This window comes from Stegastes partitus, unplaced genomic scaffold, assembly GCF_000690725.1.
Source record: "Stegastes partitus isolate 25-593 unplaced genomic scaffold, Stegastes_partitus-1.0.2 Scaffold41, whole genome shotgun sequence".
Classification (NCBI taxonomy): domain Eukaryota; kingdom Metazoa; phylum Chordata; class Actinopteri; family Pomacentridae; genus Stegastes; species Stegastes partitus.
Window position 1 is genome coordinate 586,304 of NW_007577772.1, and position 26,238 is coordinate 612,541.

Sequence of the window (26,238 nt, forward strand, 5' to 3'; positions counted from 1 at the left end):
ACCCTCCGTGTGGATAATAGATGGGAGCCTCATTTGGTTCAGGTATCTTACAGCACATAATGCTGACAGAGTGCTCTTCCCAACACTTTCTCCAGGTTAATGCCTTATCCAGGGGCTACTTGCTGGAACTGTGCTGTAATCTCTCCCTGCCGTCCTCGCAGCAGATGATATGGGCCAAAAACGAGCTGCTGGAACGGCAACGTGCTTCAAAAGGCTCCTCGGAGGACTTTGAGTGAGTACTGTATTGCATAAAACCATTCATTGTTTCAGTCTGACCCTGCCTTACTTGGCTGTGATTTATGGAAAGTAACATCTCCACGGGCAATAACCCTCAGCATGTACAGCTGAATGTTTGAAGAACAATTTCCAAGAAAAAGTAAAAAGGGAACTGGAGTTCACTTCTGAACAGAGGATGTGAGACTGTGTGCATGGAGACTACAAATGGAACTTCTAGTCGCAGTAGATGTCGGAGGTTTCACACCCAGATCTGAGAATCTGAAGCTACAATCCCAGATGGTTTGTCTTTGTGAGTCACCTCTCGTATTATCTTGTTGCTTTAGATCCTTTTTTCACTTCGCTGTTAGGAAGTCTGTCCTCTGAGACAAAAAGAAAGAGAAGCAGAGAAAAGAGATATGGTTTCCTCATTTCACAACAAAAGCATTTGGGCCTGTCTGACTTTACAATCAAAGTCTGGTCTTTTACTAAGTATTGGCAGGTTTAGGGGAAACACTATCAAAATTTGTTTCTGTAGAAAAAACGTATGAACCTGCAGGTGGAGTTTAGTTTAGTTTTGCATTTTGTTGAGTTGTGCTACTGATCTGGATTTGAAAGTAGCCCGTTGTTTGCTAACACATGACCCATAGCACCTTCAGAAGCTGGAAATGTGGCGGCGGCTGTATATCTGTCAGCTTGGATTTATGTTTTTTTTTTTCCTCGCCCCCTTGCGGTCAAGAATCAATTAATGAGGCTTTAAAGTGTTGACGATCTGCCTTTGACGAGTGTTTTTCAGTGAAGAATTGTCCCAAATGGGTTTCTTTTCCACTCAATAATTCCTAAAACACTGAATCACACTTGAAGATGTTTGCAAAAACAGTCATACTTGAGTTGAGTGGCCCTTAAAAAATTCTGCCTCCTTCAACTCTGACCTTGGCTGTCGAAGCGACGCTTAAGTGATGATGCCTCAGACAGAAGCAGCTGAACGAAAGCCCCAGAACGCGGCCTTGGAGGTCTCAGGCTTGACATCATTATGATAGGTGATAGATGCTCGGTCTCCACATGAGGCACGCACCCAGCCTGAACTCCGACGAGGGCTGGATATTTGCCTCTTTATGCCTGATCCCGGAGGACTTGTCTTTCTCTAGCCCGAGGAGACAGCCGTATATCGCACACAAACAGATAATGCAGGGGTGATTGAGGTAATTGCTTGCAGTTGTGGTGCGGCGTTGAAGAGGGCCCTGAGAAGGTGAGGTAAGTGCAGCTCCTGTTCGGTATTGATGTCGGGCTGCGCTTCACACTGGCTCTCTGTATGGCTTATGTGCTCTGGAGGAGGGAGAAAGAATAGAGTTTCAAAACCTAATTTTTCACACTACGTTTAGTTCGCTGCTGGTCGCCCCCTCCTCCTCCTCCCAACCCCAGTACCCCCCTTTACAGACAGCGAGCTACATATCTACATGGTAATTTTGGTTAGCAGCAAAGCATTGGGGAGAACTGCTCGCCGCCCCCCCTCAGTCTTGAAACTCTGACAGAAACGGTCTTTAAACGGCACTGGCACACTGCCTCCATTCAGACAACCAGGCCTTAATCTTAATTGCAGGTTCCTCTCCGATCTATCATTCGTCTTACAAGCTGACAGTGGGAGAGTCATGAGCTCGGGAGTCTGTACCCACAGTACTGACTGAAACAATTCTTGTTATGAAACTTTTCGTGTTTATGGAGAACTTTTTGATGTTATAATGACTGCCAAACCCCTATAAATTCTTGATATTTTTTTTCCCCCTCAAATTTAGGAATGTTATTATTCACATTGAGTTTGATGGGCAAGGAATGCTGCTTTTTAGAACATTTCTTTGTTGTTTTGACTTGTTAGTCTCTCTGAGGAAGTTACCGTATGCTCATAATGTAACCAGGTATACCCCGAAGGCTTTCTTTTTGCTTTAAAACAACACAGTGTCAGCAGGAAGCACAACGTAATGTCAGAGTCACGTTGATGTTTTTATAGTTTAAGACAGAGGAAACATCTTAACATCAAATGCAGACGTGTGTGCTGCATCTAACCATGGAATATCACTTAGTTTCACTCACCTAATGCAAAAGTAGCCGTCAGTTTGAGATCAGCGATACTGTGGACACACAGGCAGTGCCACAGTAGGCACGGGGGCTTAATTTCCTGACTTAAAAGTAGAAACAAGGGGCCAGCAGTCTACTGAGGAGCAGTGATGAAGGACTAAATCCAATGAGCTTTTAAGCACCCTTAATGAAAGCAAGTCTTGATATATATTTTTTTTGGAACTCTCGGTTAACTTAAGTGGTTTCAGAACACATACTGGCTTGATTTGTGTGATCTGTGGTTGCTCTGTGTTGAAATGAAAAGGGACTGTGACTGCAAACGATGAGGAAGTGTTTTTTAGAGCCAAAGATGTATGTTTGACAGATTTTCGGATAGACAGCTGCTTAGAAGATGGATATCAGTACGGTTTTTCATGCCTCAGGATGGGCCTTTGGGGACTACACATGACAGTTTGCATGTTCGATCCATGTAAAGGCAATGAGCCTTTGCTACCTTATTGGGCAAACTCTGTTATTTCTGAGCATTTTGTAAACAAAAATGTTTATTATTCCTTCAGTAAACAAAACCCCAATTAACAAAACTAGTTTAAAAATACACATTTTATTCTCAATTCTTATTTTGCTGCTGCTGATTTTTCTTTGGCTCAAACAAACTTCTTAAGGAGGTGGCAAAAAATCCTTTATGCAAGCAAAAGTCTGAACCAGATCTGGAAATGTGACAAACTCATCATGAATTAACTCCATGATGAGTTTCACAGGCATTTCACAGCCCTCATGTGTGCTATTTGACCGCCTGTCTGATCACAGGACTGCATGTGTGGTACTTTTTGCTCCTTCCTTAATTCATCGCTCCAGATTTTGTTGCATCTTGTAATTCTGACCTTCCTCGTTGTCTTCATCAAATAATTTACCTGCTTTTACCTTCTGCCAGTGCAGTAGCTACATTTGCTCACTCTTTTAAAAATGCCTGATGTTGATGCCAAAAATAACCACCATCTCCTGTAACGCCACCAACATCAAAATCAGAATAATAGAAGCTAAGCTGGGTATTTATGTGTTTGACTGATTATGGAGTTAATCCTCCAGAGGAGACATCATCAAAATGTAATCAGCATAACATCAACAGTGATTTACCCTGTATATATACAGTAGTCTCACCAAGTTAAAATTCAATTTAGTTATGTTCTTATTTGTGTAACCGTGGCACTGTAAACCTGCAACTGTTGATATCTGGCCACATGGACACACAAAGAAAAAGAAGCTGTAAACACAACAACAACAGACTTACAAGGATACAGTAGAGAAATAACTGTTGCAAACTGTAACGCAATCAAGTCATTCCTTCACTGCAAACAAGACGTTTCATGAGCAGCACTTTTCAAAACATGAACAAATAAATGACAACAGTATGACTAAGGCTGAGTGTCCACGTAGCGTTGCTTTCTCAGCAGCAGGTTTTTTGAGTTGTTTCCAATGAGTAAAGAGCCAAAAATGCTGAGATCAGTGTCTTCTCACAGTGTTCTGCCTTTTTGGTGAAGCCACTCTGACCCCTTCTTGTTTAATATCTTTGAACTGGATCTGCCAATTTAAAAGAATGTCCAGAACCAGTCGTTAGCCAAGTTAACAATCAAAATTTGATTAATTATGAAATAGATTAAATGCAGTGACAGTTTTTCCAAATGCTAATTAAACTAGCGCCAACAATAATTTGGAAAAACAGATGAAGTAAAAGATTACTTTATTAAAAATGAAACAGGTAAAAATGTAATTACTATGCAATGTTTGGCTTGGGCTGCAGAGTGGCTCAGTGTTTAGCATCGTTGCCTCGCAGCTAGAAGGTCGCTGGTTCACGTCCCGGTGGGATCTTTCTGTTTGGAGTTTGCATGTTCTCCCCGTGCAGCGTGGGTTCTCTCCGGGTTCTCCAGCTTCCTCCCACAAGTCCAAAAACATGCTGAGGTTAATTGGTGATTCTAAATTGTCTGTAGGTGTGAATGTGAGTGTGCTTGGTTGTCTGTCTCTAAGTGTAGCCCTGGTGACCTGTCCAGGGTGTCCCCTGCCTTCACCCTGAGCCAGCTGGGATAGACTCCAGCCCCCCATGACCCTAGTGAGGATTAAGCGGTGTATAGATAATGGGTGGATGGATACTTGATCCACATGATGGAGTGACTTGTTCATGTTAAGAGGCTGTAAACATGTTTATTTCTGCTGTAAAGTTGGGCATTTTAACATGGGGCGATTGATTCAGTTTAAGAGCAGCCTCAAGTGACCTCCAGTTTTTTGGAATTGCTGGCTTCAGTTTTCAGCCCTAGACCTTTCTGTTTGGTTATAATAACGCTGTTCTTGTGGTATTAATATTGATATTTTTGGGAGCGTAAAAAATAATAGTTTTGCTGTCAGTGAAACATTTGCTACAAACTTAACTTTAGATCATCTGCACATTCCTGCTCATAGCTCCTGTAGAAGTGGCTCATTATGCCAAAAACAGGTGTTAATATATTCTATTCATAACATAGTCTGCAGTCATTGCCAATGTTAAAACCATTTTCCAACCCAAAGTGAAAATGTGGCCTCTGTAAAGAAAAGATGTTCATTTATGTGACACGCAGTGGTTAAGCAGCGAAGTGGAGATCGCCCAGGTGACCGCAAATTGATTTCAGGAGAGCTAATGTACACAAACTATGTCCTATTACGTAAATGGGATCATTATACATTCTGTAGTTAGGACTGGATGGTTCGACTGCGAGGATATGAGGTAACATGCAAACCACCCATTTGCGTTCCACTGTTAATACTCTGGTTAGTTTGTGGTTGTGCCATGATGATAGCATTTTGTGGCGCATAGCTTGAGTCTGAAAGGAGACGATTCGCTGGATGAGATTTTTTTTAGATTACTATTAGGTTTTACTAAATATCTTTAGAAATTATGGTGACCCTGCTAGTGTGACTAATGTGTTGCATGTGCTTGTGTCTTTATGTGTTGTTTGTTTAATGCTACGTAGCCATTCGTGCTATCAGGTTGTAATTAAGTAATAATCAGAATTTTCTCTTGTTACGTTTTATTTAATTTCTTTAGTTTGTTTTCTATCTTTTTTTATTAGAAAAAGTGGGTATATTTAAACTCCTGCACACATCAAGAGCTCAACCACTTATTCCCTTTAAATGTTTGTCCTTATAAATGTCCAAGGCAGAAGTGTCTACTACAGAAAACGTTGATTTATTTACAAGCGTCCAGCCCGTCGAACTGAGCTGAATGAGCGTGTGTGAGAGACAGAGTATTGCTGCCTGCTGTGTCAGAGTGGACCTCCTTCTTCTCCTTCAGTCCCCTCCTACTCCCCCAAGATATAGGCAGCGCTTTAACTGAGACTCGGAGTCAATCAGAGTGGGATCTTTAACTGTGCCTGCCACTGGGTCTCTGCTTCTCGGCCCACACCACACACACACATACACACACACACACTCGCGGCAGTCATCACTCGCACAACATCACATGCACGCTTGCACCGGCAAACATATGGAGTACTACCGCTTCCTCCTGCTCTGGATCTGCAGCCAGCAGTTAGGTGAGCGAAAGGTGTTTATACATGTGTGTGGTATTGTTTATGTGTGTGTGCGTCTGTATACGGTGTGCATCTTTAAATGCTGGTGTTGTACTAATGCTTGAATCAGACTTTCTTTCTTTCCTCTTGTAACTTTGCAGTATAATGACAGCACTCTAATTGTTAGTTATATTTTGCCTCGTTCCAACAACAACTGGAAACTTTGAGACTGCTGCTTCAAAAGAGTTTAAACGACCTACATTAAATCATCGTTTTATTTCGTTTCCAAATCCAAACGTGCTAATTTATTCTATACTCGAACAGTGGTGAATGAATGGCTGTTTGTGTGATCACAACCTTGACATCTTGACCCAGTATCACGGTAAGAGGCAGGAAGGCAGAGCTCAGTGGCTTTACTGAAAGATATGTTGTCCTCCCAAAGGTCCACAGAGGTGCTCTATGTCTCATTGGAAGCAGGCATGTTCACTCAAATGAAAGTTGATGCTATCTTTTCGCAGTCAAGTTTCCAGCCGCTGGAGAGTTGCTGGTGCTCAGCCAGAAATGTGGTCAATTACCAGTGAAATCACTATAGCAGTAACACATCCAGACAGGACCAAAGAAACAGAGTGACAGGGAGTGAATAAAAAGCATCCAAAGCATTATTCTTTTCAAAGCCAAACACGTGAGTCGAATAGATTAATATACAAATGACACAAATACAGCTAATTGAATCTCCTGCACTTTTTAAATGCATTGCAGGACCTTACTGATGCAGTGCCGCAGTAGAAGACCTCTGGATGGTTTTCAGCTCAGTATTCCATGAACGGCAACCACATTGTTTAAACACACATCTTGTGCTGGGAGAAATTTCCATAAAGTTCTGTGCATGTTGTCAACATGGCTTATTATTCGCTGGTAGCACTGTATTAACTTCTTTGACGCCTACAAGGCTGGAATTTCTTTAGAAGAAGAAATTAATCAATTTATGATTTAGACATTGGGTAAATAATAAAAAACTAAGGCCTGAAGGAGGGGAAATCTCCATTGTAAATATTTGGTTTTATTTTGGAATTTGTTGGAACAAACTTTTGGACTGATGCCACAGTAAGGGAGACTCTGACCTTGTATCTGGAGTCTGCGGAGAACTGACTTGATGCTGGCTGTGGTGGGAGATGTTCTGGCAGTCGCATTAGCAGGAGGCTGCGTTTTAGTCTGCAGTGTGTGGACTCCTGGGAATTCTGGATGAGCGATCCCATCCAGATAACTCTTGAGTAAGGCTATCTCATGTAGACTCAGCTGACACATCTATGTGAAATGGAAACAGCGGGTGTCATTTCCCTCATAAGGAACATGTCCTCATAAGCACTATTCCATCAGGATATATCGACTCGTTTTTTTTCTGATGTGAATTTTGTTTTCCTAATCAAGCTGTCATGGGAAGTTCTTTCCATGAGTTCCATATCGATGCTTAAGGTGAAGGGTGCACTCAAAAATGACAAAAATAATCAACTACTGGCCTAACCACTACTGGAGACGCTCCAAAATACAAAATGTACGCTCAATTAAGGCACAAATTACAGTGTGCCAGATTCTGACTGGATTAAATAAACGATACTCCAGGAGGTGTTCTGATAATAAATATAGAAGCCAAGACCATTAATATCTTTTTGGGTGAAAGTCAAAATGAATGGTAGCAATCATGGTCACTTCTCATTGGAAAATCTGGAGGCTGTGTTTGCATCATCATCCTCCTCCAAGATGTTTTTGGTGTCAGCATAACCCATGTTTAGCTCTGTTTATATCACTGAGATAATTGATGTCCTTCTATGGAGCTTTACATATCATACCATGGGATAGGTTCTTCAGTATTACCTGATTTAGTCGTAATTAAAAGTGCATTTACAGTTTTGACCACTAGGAAACAGAAGAACCCCAGAACAAGCAGACAGACATTTTCTTCCAATAAATAGTTTTATTTCTTTTGACATTTAAGAAGATGCCAGTCAGCTGAGATTCAAAACTTGGAGATTAGTTTTGTTGGAAGGGCTGTAACCATTAGGCTAAAATAGCATCTTATACAGTTGCTAACATGGAACAACATCAGCAACAGTTTGAAATAATTCTAATTTATACATTAAATTTTCCTTTGTCTTCACTAGCTAGTTGCTGCATTTATTCTCCTGTCATTTTGTTGTTGTTGTTGCAGGCATAGAGTCACTGAACTGGTTTGTTTGCACATAAATGTTTCTTAGATTAAGCAACTTAATACATAGTTTGTAACTTTCTTCCAGAAAAACACATGCACTTGATTTATGATCTGATCCACATCACAGAAAGAATTTTTTTTTTCTGCCACCCAAATCACAGTTAAAAAATGAATAAGTTTCATTATAGAATAAGGAAATGGTTCAGGCGTAAAAGTCCAGCCTTATTTCCAGCTTTTTTTATACGTAAGACTTTTCAGGACCTTTTAGCGTCACATTTTATCGCTCAGGGTCCCTTTAAACACTCCTTAAACATGCAGAGTGTCCAATAGACCTATGAAATTCCAACAATGTCAGAAATAGATGTTGGATATGCTCTGCTGGTGTCATTACCTTCACTTCTTTTCAAGCAACGAGAAGTTTGCCTTGTAGCATGTGCTAAAAGTGAAAGACTGTACGTAAGACTTAAACTCAACCAGCAAGTGAAACAACTAAGTGAAAATCGTCCAACACAAGACACGAACAGTAACAGTCCTGTGATGTACTTGACCACCACCCTGCAACTACCTTACATGGACATTTTAAACTTGAAAACTCATATTCGTCTATTGGCACTGGTGGCAGCAATAACAAAGGACATTGCCTAGAAACAAGAGGTGGTCAGGTATGGTTAAGTTTGGATTTGGTTTACTTAGAGTGTAAAGCAAAGTCAGTAGGATTTGGGTAACAAACTTTTATTTCCCAGGTTGGAGTCAAACGTTTTGTTGAACCCTCTAACCACCCTGACCTCCTCCCCATGCAGAATCAGTGGACGGAATTCATCATTTCTGCAGCCACCAGAGGGTTTTAGTAATTTAAACATTGATCTATGTTGTTCTGGAACATTTGCTAAAACAACTATATCAGTCATTTCTGTCTTTAGAGAGGAAGACTGTTTTCTTCTGGTAAGAATGTAATTGATGAGAGCAGTGAGACTGAATTAAACTGTAAATTTGCTATTTTTATTGCTCTGTTGTTCTTTCTGTTGAAATTCACTGACAGTAAACATGGTGTTAGCTGCCAAACGTAGTTAAGTAAGTTATTAAAGCAAGTGATTGTTCGAAAATACCCACTCATTCATCATGAGTAATTCTGTGGTACTATATTTACATTTACAGACTAGTGAAGTGTTAGTCACACAGTTAGTTAATGTTACTCTGGCCAAAAGCAAGTAATGCTCTACATCTGAATAAGTCATTACTATGTTATTTGTGAAATGACAGACTTTGAGCTGACTAACTCTGACAGCGTCACGTGGTTGTGTGTGATAGCTGGTGCTGCATCGTACTGCCACGGAGACTTAGTTTGAATCCCCTGAGGGCTTTTTGTTAGCTCAGAGGGTTAACAGCTTGTTAAGCAGTGCCCAGTTGGCCGTCGTGCACTGGGAACATCTGGTTTTAGATATCCCGTGCCTCCCAGAGAATTTACTTTGGCATTGGGTAATAGTGATATGAGGTGCCAAAATGTTTGAAAGTATATTGTCCACTGTGAAATAATGTATCTTTCCAGAGAAAATCATTGGAATGGAAACCCAGCGTGGATCAATGGAAAATCATTACATTCTGGTGCATGTGAGATTTAGAGCCATATTTGTCAAAACTGGTGCTACTGGGCCAATAATACCAGTCAGATGTGGTGTCCATAGGCTCACATGAACATATCAGAGGGGATATTGAACTTAAAAACAATAAAGGAGAGGAAGCATCACCATGCACATAGTTTTCATGACTCCTACCTTATTAAACTCTATGGGTTTCTGATATGAGGATATCTCTGAGCCAGCAGTTTGCACAACGCACCCTCACGGCTGCTCTATGTCAGTGGGTCTGTGGTGGAGCTCCAGCGGCTTGGTCGTGGGCCAAAGGCAGCAGCGGACTAATGTGGGTTTCACCGGCAGCCACCGGCCTGAGGTTTATTTATCTGGGCATGGAGGCCGGTACACAGGAAACCCAGCAAGGCTCCGACCTTGCGTTAGAAGCTGCTGATATTACTGAGAATATTAAATTGCTCTGCCACATTAGTAGCTTTAAAATGGAAACTGGATGACCTCCATTCTCATGCTTTCACCCTGACACATCTCCCCTGTCCCTGTCCTACAAAACCAGTAAAGGTAATCGCAGATGTTGCTCATTTGTTGGTCACACTTTCAGCCTTTGTATGACTGGGATGTTTATTTTCCAAGCTTAAAACAGGCAACCTGGCATGAAATCAAACTGAAATGAACAATGGACAGACGTCAAAGTGATGCTGCCCACTGCCCTTCATTTGTAAAGTGATTTATGCTACAGTATACTGTCAAGAGTATCCTGCTGATTTGTATTTATTTTTCATACACCTATCTGTTTCAAACAATCTATTTTCAGTCACCCCTTTTATGTTCTCCAGATAAACAGAACCTTTAGGAGGATGTTTGGGGGCAGGATGAAAGACCAGCTGAACATGTGAACCATTCATACAACAGGAAATGAGCAATGTGGAGAACGTGTCAATATTTACATGACGAGTCTGCATGGCAGAAATGGCCATTTGCTTTCATGGAGGTTTTCATGCAACAGAACAAGTGTTCTATGGTCGTGCCAATCAAGGTGTGATAAACTCGTGGTCACTTGACAGAAAGAAAATGAATGACTTATTCATTCCGTCGCTGGCAATCGAATCTCATAACGGCCGTGGTAAAATTGTGGTCTTGATGATTTTGACAGCGTCTGTTGTCACACAACCCTCAGTTTTTTGTTCCAGATTTACAGATGTTTGCTTATGAACATCAGGAGTAGATGTTTGGTTCAGGCTGTTTGTTTAGGCCATATAGTAACACTCCTAAATATTCACTATCTAAGGAATGCAGACAACTTGACATTTCTGTTGAGGAGCCATTTTTCTTCAAGGAAACAGCTGCTCAATGTGCAGCCTCTCCTCTGCATCTCAGAGCACAAACAGTTGCACGCCCAAACAAATACAACGCGTCTGCTGTGCAACAAATTGAAGCTAAGTTGAAATTCCACCCTGTATTTCTACAGGATTTGGGATTAAGAGGGCATGCCGTACTTTTGTCATGATGCCCTGCTTCATTTTCAGTGCTGTAAAACACAATTTTCAGTTGAACTACCCAATCATTGTAATGTTGTTTGACAACTAAATAAAATGTAGAAATTACAGCACAACATAATCAACAAGACTGCAGAATCTTTGAGCCCAATATTGGTTTATTTATTTTGCAGAAAAACACAAGTCATGTCTGGAGCTAGCGAGCTGGAAGTGCTTCCTTCACAGAGTGACATCATTTAACAGTGACAGTGGTCATATGCTTTACTTTAAAAACTGTACAAACCACAAAAAGGTGGATAAGTACTATTTATTGTCCATTATAAACTAATCTGTGCACCACAGCTGCACTGGTGTTCAGTGAAGTGATGTTGACATTAAGATTGCAGCTAACATTATAGGTGCACATTGGGAGTCACTTTCAGCTGAGATGTTAAACGGCTCACTGATGTAGGCCTGCGGGGAGGTGAGAGGCTATTGGCCGGGATTTCTAAACCGTAAATTGGTGAAATCAGTGACTTACTGTAAACAGTTTAGCAAAGGTGGAGAAATATTTGAGATTCTTGACGAGCAAAAAATTGCTCAAGGCCAGCAAAACAACTAATGTTGCCCTTGAATGAGGGAATGAAACCACAAACTCTTGTATTTGTTTCAGGTCAAAACCAAAACGTTGACATTGAACGAAAAAATATGTAATTTCTGAAAACATCAGATCAACCGAGGACTCAAAAGTAAAGCTTAAAATTACTACTGTACCTGTGCCATCAGGTTTTTCAGGGCATCCATCTCGTGGACAGTGCCAAACCTTGATAGTTATTGTTCAAATGGACCAAGAAGAACAGCAAACACTTCATCTGAGGTGTGTTGAAAAGACTCAACTGTAGATTTACATGGAAAACTGGTACATACAGTGATATCTGATCAGTTGCTGGAAAACATTGACATCAGTGAGGCTGCTATAGTAGCGTGTGAAAGTTTGAGGCACCACTAGTCAAAAACTCAGTTATATGAAAAGTTAAGTGAAGATTAAATGGTCTTCCAATAACATAAAGGTCAAAATTCAAAGTTATTTTCAACATTTTAAGAAAGATAAGTGTGTTTTTTTTCTTTGTGAAAACTGAACAAGAGGATAGGAGCACCATGTAAATGTCTGGGCACCCAAGGAGATTCAATCATGACTTTTACTTCTAAGGTCTTCATTAGCTTGTTAGGGCTGTGGCTTGCTCACAGTCATCATTAGCAAAGCCCAAGTGATGTGAATTTTAAAGCCTTATAAATTCCCTCACTCCTTAAACCTTGTCCCAACAACCTGCAGCTATGGGCTGTCTAGCACTCTAATAATTAAAATACTGCATTCCCACAAGTGGAGAAGGCTTTAATGAGATAAGACAGTGATTGCAGGTCACTGTTTGCTCAGTGGGTAATGTAGTCATGTGTCAGATGTTTGCACATTTATATCTACACAAGCTGGAGGTAGTTTGGAAACAAGTTTGTGGACTGATGAAGCTAAAACAAAGCTGTTTGGCCGCAGTAAGCAAAGATACATTCGTGGAAAAAAGGGTGCAGAATTTCATGAAAAGAAAGCCTCTACGGATGTTGAACTGAGGGGTTGGATAGATCATGCGTTGGGCTTGTGTTGCAGCCAGGGCCACAGGGAACTTTTCCCTGCTAAATGGAAGAATAGATTAAATTAAGTGCCAGCAAATTCTGGATGCAACTATCACACAAAGAAACCGATGATGAAAAGAGGATGGCTTCCACAACAGGATGATTATCCTACTCACACCTCAAACAATCATAATGGACTACCTCAGGAGACGCTAGCTGTAGGTTCTGCCATGGCCCTCACAGTCCCCCCCCCACCTAAACATCATCAGAACTCTGCGGATAGACCTCCAAAGAGCAGCGCATTCAAGACTGCCCAAGAATCTGACAGAACTAGAAGCCTTTTGCGAGGAAGAATGCAAATATTCCCCAAGCAAGAATGGAAAGCCTCTGAGCTGGCTACAAAAAGCATTTACAAGCTGTGATACTTGCCAAAGGGGGTGTTGCTGAGCACTGACCATGCAGGGTGCCCAAACTTTTACTTCACGCCCCCTTTTTCTTTTTTGTTTTTTTTGAAACTGTAAATGATGGAAATAAAAACTTTATGTATTTTGGAATTTGGGTCATCTTTTACTCACTTTGCTGTTCACAGTAATGGAAATGTTGACCGTTCTACTGTATTTAAAGCAAGTCAAGAGAGACTCTGTTCTCAGAATTGATAGGATTATAGGATGGCAATGTTTTCTTTCTATGTTTTCTCTGCATAAAAGTCAGTAATGGCACAAGTTATCACCTGTGCAATCATATAGTTGTCCTCTGTAGGCTTGTAGAAGCAGTTTCTTGCCAATAAAAACCTGTAAACTGATGAAAAAAACCCAAGGCTTTATTAATGATTCACATCATTATGAGACCACGCTTGGTACAACTGGCTTGGATTTGCACTCAGCTGTTGTGGATTAATTAGAATTTTACATCTGTCCATCTTTGAGCATTTATTCACCTCATGGTTTACATTTAACCAGTTTTCCCCCCTGAGAATGGAAAACAGGCTCACTTAACCCCAGAGTTTCACAGATGGAGAGTTCCATATTAGTGGGATTATTTAGTGTGGGATTGCATATACCCAGCAGTGTGCGGACCAGAGCCGCAGAGATGTAAGAAGTGGGCAAGTCTGTGGTGGTTAAAAGCAGAAGCCTTTGCGCTCTCAGCTCAGCCGTGCAGCTCAAACTGTGAGAAAATACGTTAATTATAAGCAATAATGTTCAACTCCTGCAAAACAAACCTCTGTGTCTTATTAAGCAGCAAGTGTTAATTTCCCTCCCGTTTTCTTTTCTTGGTGCATTTTTTTTTTTAGGTTCTGAAATGTGAGTTGGTATATTTAGCTATTTAGAGTATCAGTAAGCTGTAGTTTAAAGATGAACTTACAGTAGCTGAAACATCAACGCAGCAGCAGCGCCGGTCACACACTTAGGGTAGGTCTGGCAACTAGTGAAACAGACATCAGCAGGAGATTATGTAGAAGACAGATGAACGGAGAGACATGAATCGTGAGGAAGTCAGACTGGGAGACCAATTCATTTTTTCCCCCCTCTCCATTGCCAGAAGTAAGATTTCATCACCTCCATGTCCTCACACAGAGTTCCTCCTCTTTTGATGGTAATTTAAAAGCCAAATGATGCTGTCACCATTAATAAGCCACAATAGCTAAGTCAGTGACAAGCAGATGCAGAAAAATACCTTCTCTGATTGGTATTTTAACTGAAAACAGAAATCCGCTGCTCTCCTCTCCCACCTCTGTAAGACGTCTAAAGATGTGAGAGAAATTTAAGTGCACAGTCGGGAAAACAGCTTTGATCAGGTCCCGCAGCAGTTTTAGCTTCTTCCCCTCTTACTACATCAGGTCACACTTCACCGTCTATTATCAAAACAGATGAGTGGCCTCCGTTGCGAAATATTACGAACAAACAGTGCAGTCTGTCGGAAAGGAAATGTCTTGAGCCTTTTCAGCTCCCTCGCCACTGGATTGTTTAAAAACTGATTTTACACCTTTGACCTAAACTTAGACTCCTTTGTTGGAGTTGAGGATGAGCCGAGGCCGTGTAGGTGGTCATGTTGACACGAAGCTGTTTAACCAAAGCTCCTCTGGGTCTGCCTGATGGAAAGACGAATGTGACCGACAGCTCCGTTTATCTCATTAATATTTGTTTCCTCATGAAGGAAGTCTGTGTTTAGGCTGAGGCTGGAGGACGAACGGAGACAGTTCAGGGATTATTTAAAGGATGAGTAAGGTTGACTTTGTTGCTCTTTGTTGCACTTAGGACCAGATGGTCTAATTCAGCACAGGCATCCATAAAAAAAACTGCTGAGATACTACCATTTTAAAATGATTCACTTCAATATTGGCAGAAATTTAATGTTCTTCTTATGCCACTGCTAATGAAAATCGTCTTTTCCCTTTCAAGGATTCTTTGACTGCTTTAACATCGACACAAAGAGACACAGGATCATCAAAGGCCCGAAACAAGCACAGTTCGGATACACGGTCCAGCAACATGTGGCAGCCGGGGGAGAAAAATGGTAAGAGACTCATTTGATTTATACTCTGCTGCTCTGCAAAATAGTATAGGTTGCGGATGTTTTGCTCATTATACAACAGGAAAGTTTTATTTGTGCGTCATATAATTTTAAGCCGCTCTAGAAACCGCTGCATTTAAATGATTATGGCTTCCATCATCACAACGACTGCTTCAATAACAGTGTCAAATTTTTATCATCTATGTTTTATTACATAAAATATCAGTATCTCCTTCTGTGATGTATATTTTTAGCTTCTGTAAAGTAGCAAGGATTTACCTTAGTGATCTGTGGCCAAGATCAAGAGGTCAAGAGCATTATGAGTGTAAAACACATGCTGACAGGCTGTAATGCTGACAGACTGTCTTACTTGGCAGACAGACGTGGGATGTCTCAGTTTTTTTTTTTTTCCCCCCAGGAAAGATAGTGATCTACAGTACCTCTCCTGTGGTGTGCAAAGTTTCCTCCCGTTAATTTGTGCTAGCCAAACAAACTGCAGTCATGAGCTGAATACTTCACATTCATCATATTACCTCATAGCACAAATAGACTCCCGATGCCGGCTATTATTAGGCCAACTGGCACCGTGTGGTGGCCAAAATTAGTTTCTGGCATCCCCAAAATGTCTGTTGGCAAGCATTGTGGGGGCATCATGCCAAGTTCCAGTTTTGCTTCCGTGTGTGTGTTTAAATCGTTAATTCTGTTTATAAGTATTTATATTAATTATGTCTGTTTCTTTTGTACTTATCACACTTCAATGGCTTCCAGACTAGCCTCACCAAAAAACAAAAGTGTTTCAAATTAGGTTTAATGTTCAAAAAAAGCGTTTGTTTGTTGTTTTCTGATGAGTAACCTCATGTTTTAGAAATTATGACAGCAAAAAGTCGTGGACATTGTTGTACAATTGGAGAACCTGTAAAGAGCAGGTTTACAGGTCTACAAACTATATGACCCCAGCCCTTAACACCTTGCCTCCTTTTAACAGCTCTATTTTAACCAACATCGTCTTACTTGACCTACATAACTTTGTTTGCTAATGCTATATATCCTAATGCTTAATACTGGATTCTATAATAGCACTCATTCATTTGAAAGACTGTTATTCAACAAGTGCATAAGCCAAAAAGGTTTTCTTGCTTCCTGAGTTTGCTCTGTACATCCTTCTGCCAGCTCAGTCTGTATACTTTACACTGAGATGGCATTACGCATAACAACAACTACTCTAGGATTTTGGACATTTTTAGCAAAATAACAAATAATAATTGACCTTGTTTGCAGTAGAAGTTGCCCCGTCAACAGTTTTACAGTTTTTCTGTTCTTCAATGGAGATTCATGGGGAAGAAATAGTTTTTTGGGGCTGCAAGAGATTTTGGTTGCAGTACCACAGCTGACCAGTTGGGCTAATTGGCAGCCATAGACTATATATAAAAGATAGATGTAGTTTCTGTTCATTTTTCAGAGTAGCCTCTGAAAAGTGGAGCCAACCCAGAAGTGGCTTATACTTGCATTTTTCCTAAATGTCAGCAGAGGGCGACTCCTCTGGTTGCAAAAAGGAATCCAATTGTATCGAAGCCTATGAGAATGTGAACCTAATCTCACTTGATTTGTCACCTCAGTAGACATTTTCCAAATAAGTTTTTGGTCTTAATCACTAATTTTAAGACTTTTTGAAAAAAGCCTGATGTTCATTTTGTGGATTGTGATCCCATTTAGAGAAAAAATGACAATAAAGCAGAGAATGTTCCACAGCTGGGCTGCCTTACAGGTGGCTACTGTATGTGCAGTCCCCCATGAGCTCTCACTAAGATTCACTCCTCTCTAATTACATCCAGTTTCAAACGAATAAAATATCGATTCCGAACTTCAGGTATCAATGTGACTACACCATCTTTCATATGGAATCTATATTGATAGCAGAGTTAGCTGGCATTCCTGTCTTCAGCCCTTTAAATAAATAATTTTAATAAATAATACTACAAGTGTGACTGCACGTCATTTGACTGATCCGTAGCATGAGCAAAACATAAGCTTAGTTATTTGTACCTAATCTAATTACTGTTACAACAACAGTGTGGTACAACTCATTAGTAAATTATTGACCCCTATTTCTTCAAAGTATGAACTTGTTGTTAAATACCGATGCTTTTACTCAGTACAAGGGCAGCAGTGTATGCAGTAAATGCCATACTGGGCTTACTGTCCCATGCTGATAGTTTTTATTGTTCCTCTTGGCAAGTTATCCGTCTTCCACTGCCCTCGGGCAGCCAGGGACATGAGGCCTGTGGTGTTGTACGTGAGTGAGTGTTTGAAAACAGAGCGCGCATTGTATTCATATAGAGCAGCTTTAGAATATTGCAGTAGTAAATAAAATCACTGTACTCTGCTGGCTGATAAAATTAAATCCCCGATAGCATCACAGATCACACTATCTGTTTGTAAACTCAAAGTCAGACACGAGAAGCTGATCAATAGCTGTTCACTGTGTGTGTTGGATGGATGTGCTCTTGTGAGTATCTTTGTAAGGACCAGCTACTGAGTTGGACAATGAGAGTGGGCTTGTTTTTTCAGTTTTCCAGTAGTTTAAAGGTTAAAGACGGGTACGGGGTAAGGCTTTGGTCTGCGGTGGTTCTGTTTCAACTTGAGGCCTGGGAATGTGCGCACATGTGAGCGACATTGTCCATTACACTGTAAAATCCAACTCCTTTACTGTTCTCAGCCAATCATGTCTACCAGAGCTGGAAAGGTCTGATGAGGCTGACATGTGTGGAATAAAGGTCACCAGAGACACTGCCTCAGCTGAGCTAAATGTCTGAGAACGAGGTGGAAACATTTGCAGTGGAAGAATAGTGCAGCACAGACTGCGCAAACAGAGCGAGAGGGATTGGGACTTTGGCATCTTTATTAGGTATTCATGCACCTAATAAAAAGCGTCTTTACTCATAAGCAATAAAATAACGTGGAGGAGCACTAATATTGTTGAAAGCCTGCAGATTTCTGTCGATATCTTTGATGTTGTTTGTCAATGTTACCGTTACGAGTGTACCGTCCAGCTGAACCGACTGTGACCTGAGTCTCCCACTTGTTTCACACCTCGGTTATGGCTCGTCTGTCTCCCCGGCAGACGACTTAGTCATCCTTTTTAGCTTTAAAAAGACTGTTTGGTCAGTGCAGCAGGGTACGTAGGTGTTGGCATGTGAACTAACAGCTGCATGCACACGCAGGCAGGACTGTCGGTGTATTTGTATGTGAATCTGTGGGAGTGTGTGTGCAGCGCATGGTCTGACAGTTCTCAGCTGGAGTAAGGAATGCTGCACGGTCCAAGGCTGACGGGGAAGTACTGCGCTACCGAGAGTAAAAGGATCATTAAAATGGGTAAAAATAATGTTATTGTCTTGATTATTTCATCCGCACAGACTTTCCCTTCACTCTGCTAATACTCATAACAGATTTTATTGCTGTTCAAGAACGTTCTGCATATAAAGAAAGTGAGCATTGTTTCTTTGTCATACGGCTGTAGAGGAAGCATTCAGATTCTTTACTTGAGCAAAACTAGAAAGATGTAGAAATCATTGATAGGTGTACAGATAGTAAGAAAAATGACATGCTGTCTGTACTTGTTGGTAAATTAAATGACAGGCTTGTAATGTATTAACAAATGAGGAGTAAGATGTTAATCTGCAGTGGAAGAAGTAACTGTAGTTGATGAATACAAGGGTACGTCAAAAAAGTTCTCAGCCTCACCAGAAAACGTTGCAGGAGAAAGATTGTTCTCGCATTATTTCTCAACAAAGTCTCCTTTAACTTCACTGCACCTGTTCCACCAGTGTTCAAGCTTTCCCTTTGTGGAAGAAGGTCACATCTTGAGCCTCCAGATTCTCCTCAACAGCATGAATGACTTCGTCACCACTATGAAAATGGCAACGATGCAAGTGGGTTTTTAGTTTTGGAAACAGATGTGAGTCGGGTGAGTAAGATTCACGGGGCAACAGTTTAAAGCCACATTTGGCTGATTCTGCCACCTGTGCTGCGTGGACAGATGCATTGTCCTGGAGCAACAGCAGCCACCTCAAACCTTTCATCTCCTTTTTTTTCTCCCTTTGATTGCTTCAAACATTTGAGTTTTTGTGGACAGTGATACAAGGCTTTGTAGTATACAGATATGCCCCAAAATGGGAGTTACGCCCCTTGTCTCAGGGTGAGGCTGAGAACTCTTTGAAGTTCCCTCGTATATGTGTGATGAAAAAGTACATGAACTGAAATAAACTGAAGTACAACTGTGCAGCAGCATCCAATGGAAATGCTCAAAATAACATTTGGACACAGTTCTTGAGTACTTTACTGTTTTTCACCAGTTGTACCAGATCAGTGTTTCTTGCAAAGCCTTGCCTGGCAGTGACGACTTCAACATCGTGTGTGTCAACTGAGAGGTTTGAGAGGGATTTGTCATGTATATTTTCCCCATCATGGATGTGTTTATGAGGCACATTTTTCTGAAGATTAGCACGAAATCTGCAAAAATTTATTCTAATTGAATGACTGTGGTAAATGAGGATTTTCGCCTCACAGCAGCTCAGCAGCTCAACATGTGCTTGTCAAGTGTTTGTACATCAGCAGGCTCATTTCTGTTCATTGTGTGGGTTTGTGTGCGTACTTGATAGTCCGTACAACTGCTTCCACTCACTGTGACTTCATACTTTGACTAGCCAATTAGAAAGCTGTTTTGGAGGCAGACTCCAAATCGCAGTGGACAGTCAACGCTGCCCCCGGCCATTTATGCCTTTTGACTTTCTAACCCCCACTTTCCCCTCAAGTGGTTTCACTTCAACTGAGCTTTTGGGAGAATTTAAATTGTTACAATTACTGACGTTGCCTGTGAGCATGTGTGCCAAACTGTAGCGCTGTCAACTTTTCCAGGGTTGTCTGATTTCTGAAAACCCTCAGCTGTGTGTGTTTGCATAGGAACGGTTCACAGCTGGAAAGTGACTCTGTAAAAAAAAAAAAAAAAAAAAGGTTTTATGACCTGAACCTGAAGTTAGGCAGGCATGCAGCTAAATTCAAAAGGTTTTCTTTGAGGATCAAATAAGAAAGTAGAGGTAGATATTTGTTGATTCTATTTGCTTATACAAGTTATATGCAGGAGATTTCATCTAACTGAGATACTGAACAACATTTGTGAAAGCAGATTTACCCAAGTTTTAAGATTTCTGTCCAAGTATGTGCTGTAAATGGTGCTGTGAAGCAGTAAAAAATCACTATTTTCCCCATTGACTCAAGAAACGTCAACAAGTTGAGACATCTCGGCTCTGTTGACAGTTTCTGTCCTTGACTGCTGATGGAGCCACCAAGATGAGGAAAGGTCATCATGTCAAGAATGTGCCATTTCCTCACGTGTCTCCCAAACATCATGGAGCTCTAAACACTCTGCCAGAGCGGACACTCTTTAGGGAGCCGACAGGAGGCCACATCACCTCCAATTGGCAAAGAGCTCCAGTCTTTAAAGCTGATGGGTTACACTGCCTGCATACTTGAGCAATGCACCACAGAAGCCTCCCACTCTCTATTCCACTGTTTATTTTTCTACAGTTGTACCAGGTCTCCTCAGCTGAGACCTGACCTTTACTCCTTAGCTCAGTTACAAGTCGCACACCACAAAGAACTACAGGGAGTCTGTGAAGTCTTTCAGCGCTGGCATTAAATAGTGTTCCATTATTTGGCTTGTTTTCAGAGCTGCAGAAAAAAGTGTTTTTACACCTCCCGTGTGAGGTAGTAAAACAGAATTCAATCTATTGACTTTGAGTTCAGACACAACACTCACACTCATGTAATTGCATTTATTATGTAATTATGTCTGTATTATTCTGGTTAAATTCAGTATTTTAGACAGGATGTACCTCTAATAGGACTTTGGCGGTGTCCAGAGTCACTCCCTAATTATTACACAGTGCACTGGTTGGATTGAGTGTCAGTTTATCCGCTATATAGTGTCGTCAAAAATTTAACAGTGGAATGAACAGTAGTACACGTGAACACTGTCTGTTAACAGTCTAACACAGCCATGCAGAAAACTTTCTAGATGCCATAATGACTGCTGAACAACTCAACAGCTGACGATTACACAAAATGACAATAAGTGAGTGTATGAAATCTGAAGTTATTGCTCACGAGGTGAAATAGTGATTGTCCATCATACACACAGTCGTGAATGAATGAAGAATAGCCTACAGCCATGCTAACAGCTTTGTGAGTCATAGACTTAGCGGCAAAGTCTGATAATGAATCCAAAACTGAATGCCTAAAACCTGCATTCTAACAAAGTTATCAAAGTTAATGGCTAGATTCAAGTCCAGAGACATTTTGGTTCCTGGTCAACATCTGAATCCTTAAGTCATGAAGATGTAATGTAAAGATGTGTGACAAACTTAAGGAAATACTACCATGAAGTGTTTTAGTAAGGCCACTATATGCACCTTGGTATTTAATACAAGTCTCTGGAACTCTACTGGACGGACAGATCACCACTTTTCCGACAGATATTCCCTCCTTTGGTGTTTTCGCGATGGTGGTGAAAGAGCGCTGTCTGACACGTTGGTCCAAAATCTGGTATAGGTGTTCTATTGGGTTGAGATCTTGTTACGATGAGGGCCACAGCATATGATTAACACTCATCAAACCATTCAGTGACCCCTGCTGTCCTATGGGCATTGAAACCATGGATCCTTTGTATTGATTTACAGTGACCCTTTCTTTTTAAGGCAACAAGTGGAGCCAAACCATGTCTCTCTCTCTTACTGGTAGGATTAGAATTTCAGATTTTTCCTATAATTTGTCACCAAAGTCAGTAGATTTCATCCTGTGGGGACCATAAGTGGTTGGTCCAAATGTTATCCAGGCCAATCTATCTGATAGTTGTTGAGATTCTTCAGTCTGGATAAAAGTGGTGGACTGACTGCCTTTCCAGGAGCTGCACCACTAGCAGGACTAAATAGATAGACACCTTGAATGAAAAATAGAACTCTCATTGTTGAAGCTGAAAAACGCTTTGGAGAGAAAGAATTAAAGCAACTACTGTGTGCTTGGAAATTTCTCATAAGTCTTCCAAATTATCCTGTCACTATCTGCTCAGCGCTTCCAGGCAGAGTAGACACGCAAAATGAATGTCTTTGGAAAATGATTATGTGACCATTACAATTCCCTCGATTTATGAGGCAGCATTAACAAAAGAACACATATCCTGCTAATGCAGACGTATGAAATGTGATGAGCAAGCGTGTCATTGGAGTAGCACACTCATGTTTGGGGCAGGGATGTGGTTTCACAGCGTATACATCTCCCCCTTCCAAATATGAAAAACATTACCACATTAATGACAGCCTGGGCTTGGGGATGGCGCTTAATCAAACCCCAAAATCCTGTATTCCCTGGTAACCATGGTAGAAAATGTCCAGGCACTCATTTTAAGTCAAGATATTTCTTTCAGTGTCATTACCATTCCTTGCAGTGATGATGCACCGAGGCTCGCATTTGACCCTAATGAGCTGGAGAACATGATTGTTTGAACAGCTTCTGGTGAAACTCAGGAGGTCCTGAGGCAGGCGTCCAAGTCAAAGGCAACAATGGTCCCTTTGAATCAAGGTAGCTGTATCCTGACCTGAACCTAGACTGCAGTGTCTCTTCCTGCCAAGGGATAGCAATAACTGAGGTAATAATCATGATATTAATAGCTATGAAAATAAGAGCATTGCTGAAGCCACTGGAGCGAAATGACTTCCAGAGTCTGTGAGACTTTAAGAGTTGGCTTCAGGAGCAATAACACTGAAGCTTACTTCCATATGAGTCGCTCTTTGATGTGCAGTGATGGACTGTTTGAACAACATTTCCCCATGTCCTCAGTTGTAAAATGCCAAATCATAACTGGTGTTAAACTTTCTGGAAATACTGTAGGCCTGCGTCACGTGTACAGAAGAAATTCACAAAGCTGTAAATCAAACAATCCTACCGCAAGGTCCACTTCTGTTGTGGAGTTCTGTTGTCAACTTCATTTATTTCTGCAAAAACAGTTGTATGCAGCAGCTTTCCACCCAGCTCAGCAAATACAAACACAACAACGCATTAAATCAAAATACCTATAAAAAGAGCTAAGAAAAAATAAACGTCTAACATTTCGTCTTTGTGAACACTTCACGGTCTTGTATTTTATTTACAGCGGTATGCTGAATATGAATATTTACATGATGAAATCCCGTAAAGTTCCTATGATGTGGAAGCTCGCTAAGATCTGAACATCATAAACAGACAAGATTATAGGAACTTAATCCAGCGTCCGAATTCAAATAAACAATTTTCTTTTACAGTGTTTTGCAGGATTGTATGCTTTTATAGCACAAGCGGATCAATCTGTTTGTCATTTAGGCTGAATCATTTAAAAGTTTTGTTTTGGTTTTTTTTGTTGAGGACAAACTCCAAATGCCTTTCCAGTTTGTTCTCATGAGACTAACTTGTAGAAAGACAGAAAACATTGTTTTTGGACAAGGCTGGACTGTTTATTAGAGCTCCAGGAGCTTTTTTACCTCTTGTTGCTGTTCTGCTCTACTTAGTTATATAGAAACTGTTGGTGCAGTGATGGATACAGTAGACATGCAACAACTATGTTACTAACTGAGTGCATACTAAATGCATTACAATCTCCAGTGAAGTCAGGCACATCTTATTATGTCATAATAACCTTACACTATTTTGCAGGAGCTTCTGCATGTATGCTTTTATTATGAAATATTGGACCATGTTTAAAATTCCAGGCATCCTGAGCCTGATGTAGGAATCCATTAAGCTGAAGCTGCGTCTCTCCTTAATTGTTAGACTTTGACCTAGAAGTCCATGCAGGAGGTTGGCTGCACGGTCTGCTTTTGCTATAAAGCGGTGTCGAGTGTCTTTCCTTTGGGGCACCGCTAAACTGGGAGTTGCTGCTTTGCCTGCTGCATTCCCTGTGATTTTCACTTGGACTGCACAGTTGTTTAAATTCCTCGCTGACCCACTGCATTTACTGAAGCCTTTCCAGGAATGTGATTAGTTTAGGATACAACTCGTCGTTCAACGCTTGAACTGGTTAAGCTCAAGTGAAATCGGAACAAAGTGAAGTTATTTTTTCCGAAAAACTATTTAGGAAGACTGACTGGAGTTGAGATGCCAGAGAGAACAATGACATATTTTTGCCAAAATGCCTAAATTGACCATTAACTGCCAATTCTACTGATGATTAATGGCACTAATGCAGCATTTTGATTGATTGAGTTGTCATAGGGAAAGAAATTGAAGAAAAATTGAGCTAAAATAATAATATGTGCCAAGCCACAGCCCACTGTAGCATGAGAAGGCTGTAAATACAAATTAAATCTTCATATTGTGCAGTTTTAAGCTCAGGATATGAAAAAAAAAAGAGTACTTGGATAATACAGACTGTGCTACACTATAAAAAAAATGAATATTCTTTACCAGCTTTTAACAGTAATCTTTGGAACTGGATTTACTATTTTCCCTTTTTGTTAAGTTACAGATAATAACTAATGAAATCACAGAAAAAAGTCTTCATTTACCTATTAACCCAAAAAACGGGCTAAAACTGTCAAAAATCTAAAATATGTGTTAATTTTAATTGTAATTTGTTCTTTTATGACATTTGCCTATAAAATTACACAATTTCTTACTTAATTTATTTATAAAAATCTGATTATTTCACAGATCTTTGCTATTATTTAAAATATGTAAACAAAATGGTAAATAATTTTTACCCGTTGTTTTGCAGATTTTCTCTGTTTTGTTAAATTACAGATGCTATCTACTAAAATCAGGGAAAAAAAGCTATTAATTTTCATGTTGACTGTAAAAAACAAACAAAAAAAAACAGGCCAAAACTGTACATAATGTTCACATTATATATAAATGTATGGCTTTTTTCTGCAAGTATGAAAAGTACTGTAGGGACAGTTTAATCCTTCACTGCTGCTATTTTTTTCCAGACAATGTACTGTGTTATTACAGTCAGTGTCAGTGTCTATACTTTTAAATGCTGACATTGTGTGTATTTGGGTTTCAGGCAAAGCAGGTTTAGTACAATATATATGGGTTGTATTGTATGTACTGGACATGAAAATTCCCCATGTAGAGACTAAGCTAAAGGCAATCTGACTGTGTCATGTTATCTGAACCTGAAGCAGTTGGATTGGTAAACTTGTGACTGCAGCAATGGTGAGCCATCTAATCTGAAGATATCACATGATAAACTGACATGCGTCACAAGAAATGGCACGAAACCCTGAAGGCTGGACCTGAGGAAAACCCCCGTAACAAATAAAAAAAGCTTTGACACACTTTTCTTTCTTATCTCGGAAATACGTTTGAATTATAGCCCCTCTTAAGGCCTGTATGCTCTCCAGTAAACACTCCAGATGACGAATATTCTCCATCTCATCAAGCCATCCAAAACCTTCTAGTGACATTTAATAGACCACACTGACCCCACACAGGAAACTCACTGTGAAGTCAAGTGCAGGACAGATTCCTCACAGATACTACGTCATGTGTGAAGAATGCCCAGCACTCAGCGCCGCTCTCTGACGACATCTTAATCCTGTGGTGGTCTGTGACGGCAGGATTGCTCTGATTTCATTTTATTAGTCCGACAGCCCTCGTGAGGTTAAATATTTCTTTCCCTCAAACACCCCAGTGAAAGCATCATTGCAGCAGCGACTGGCGAGTTTAGAGACTTGAAGATTTCACGGTCTTCAGCAGTAAACACCTGCAACTGACATTCACATACAGCTACTGTATGTTATTGCTGACATACATTCCTTGGTTCCAGCTTGTGCCAAAGCTCAACGGACTGAAAGATCTCAAGTACTGTTTGCTTTGCCAAGAAATCTTATCCAGACATTCATGTTCCCCAGAGGAGGAAAGTAGCTAAAGCAACAGTTGGATTCAGAGACATGGCGTCCTTTGTGTCAAGACGATTAGTGCAT

General features: G+C 40.6%; 1 protein-coding gene across 1 annotated transcript in view; it reads left to right on the forward strand.

The window, feature by feature from the left end:
• The first annotated feature begins 9,826 nt into the window (after positions 1-9,826).
• The window catches only part of itga11a (integrin, alpha 11a), a 56,752-nt gene continuing 40,340 nt past the window's right edge, over positions 9,827-26,238 (forward strand). The window contains exons 1-2 of the mRNA XM_008304775.1: positions 9,827-10,001; positions 15,115-15,229. Of these exons, the coding sequence (XP_008302997.1) occupies positions 9,827-10,001; positions 15,115-15,229 (290 nt within the window). The remainder of the gene's footprint in view (positions 10,002-15,114; positions 15,230-26,238) is intronic.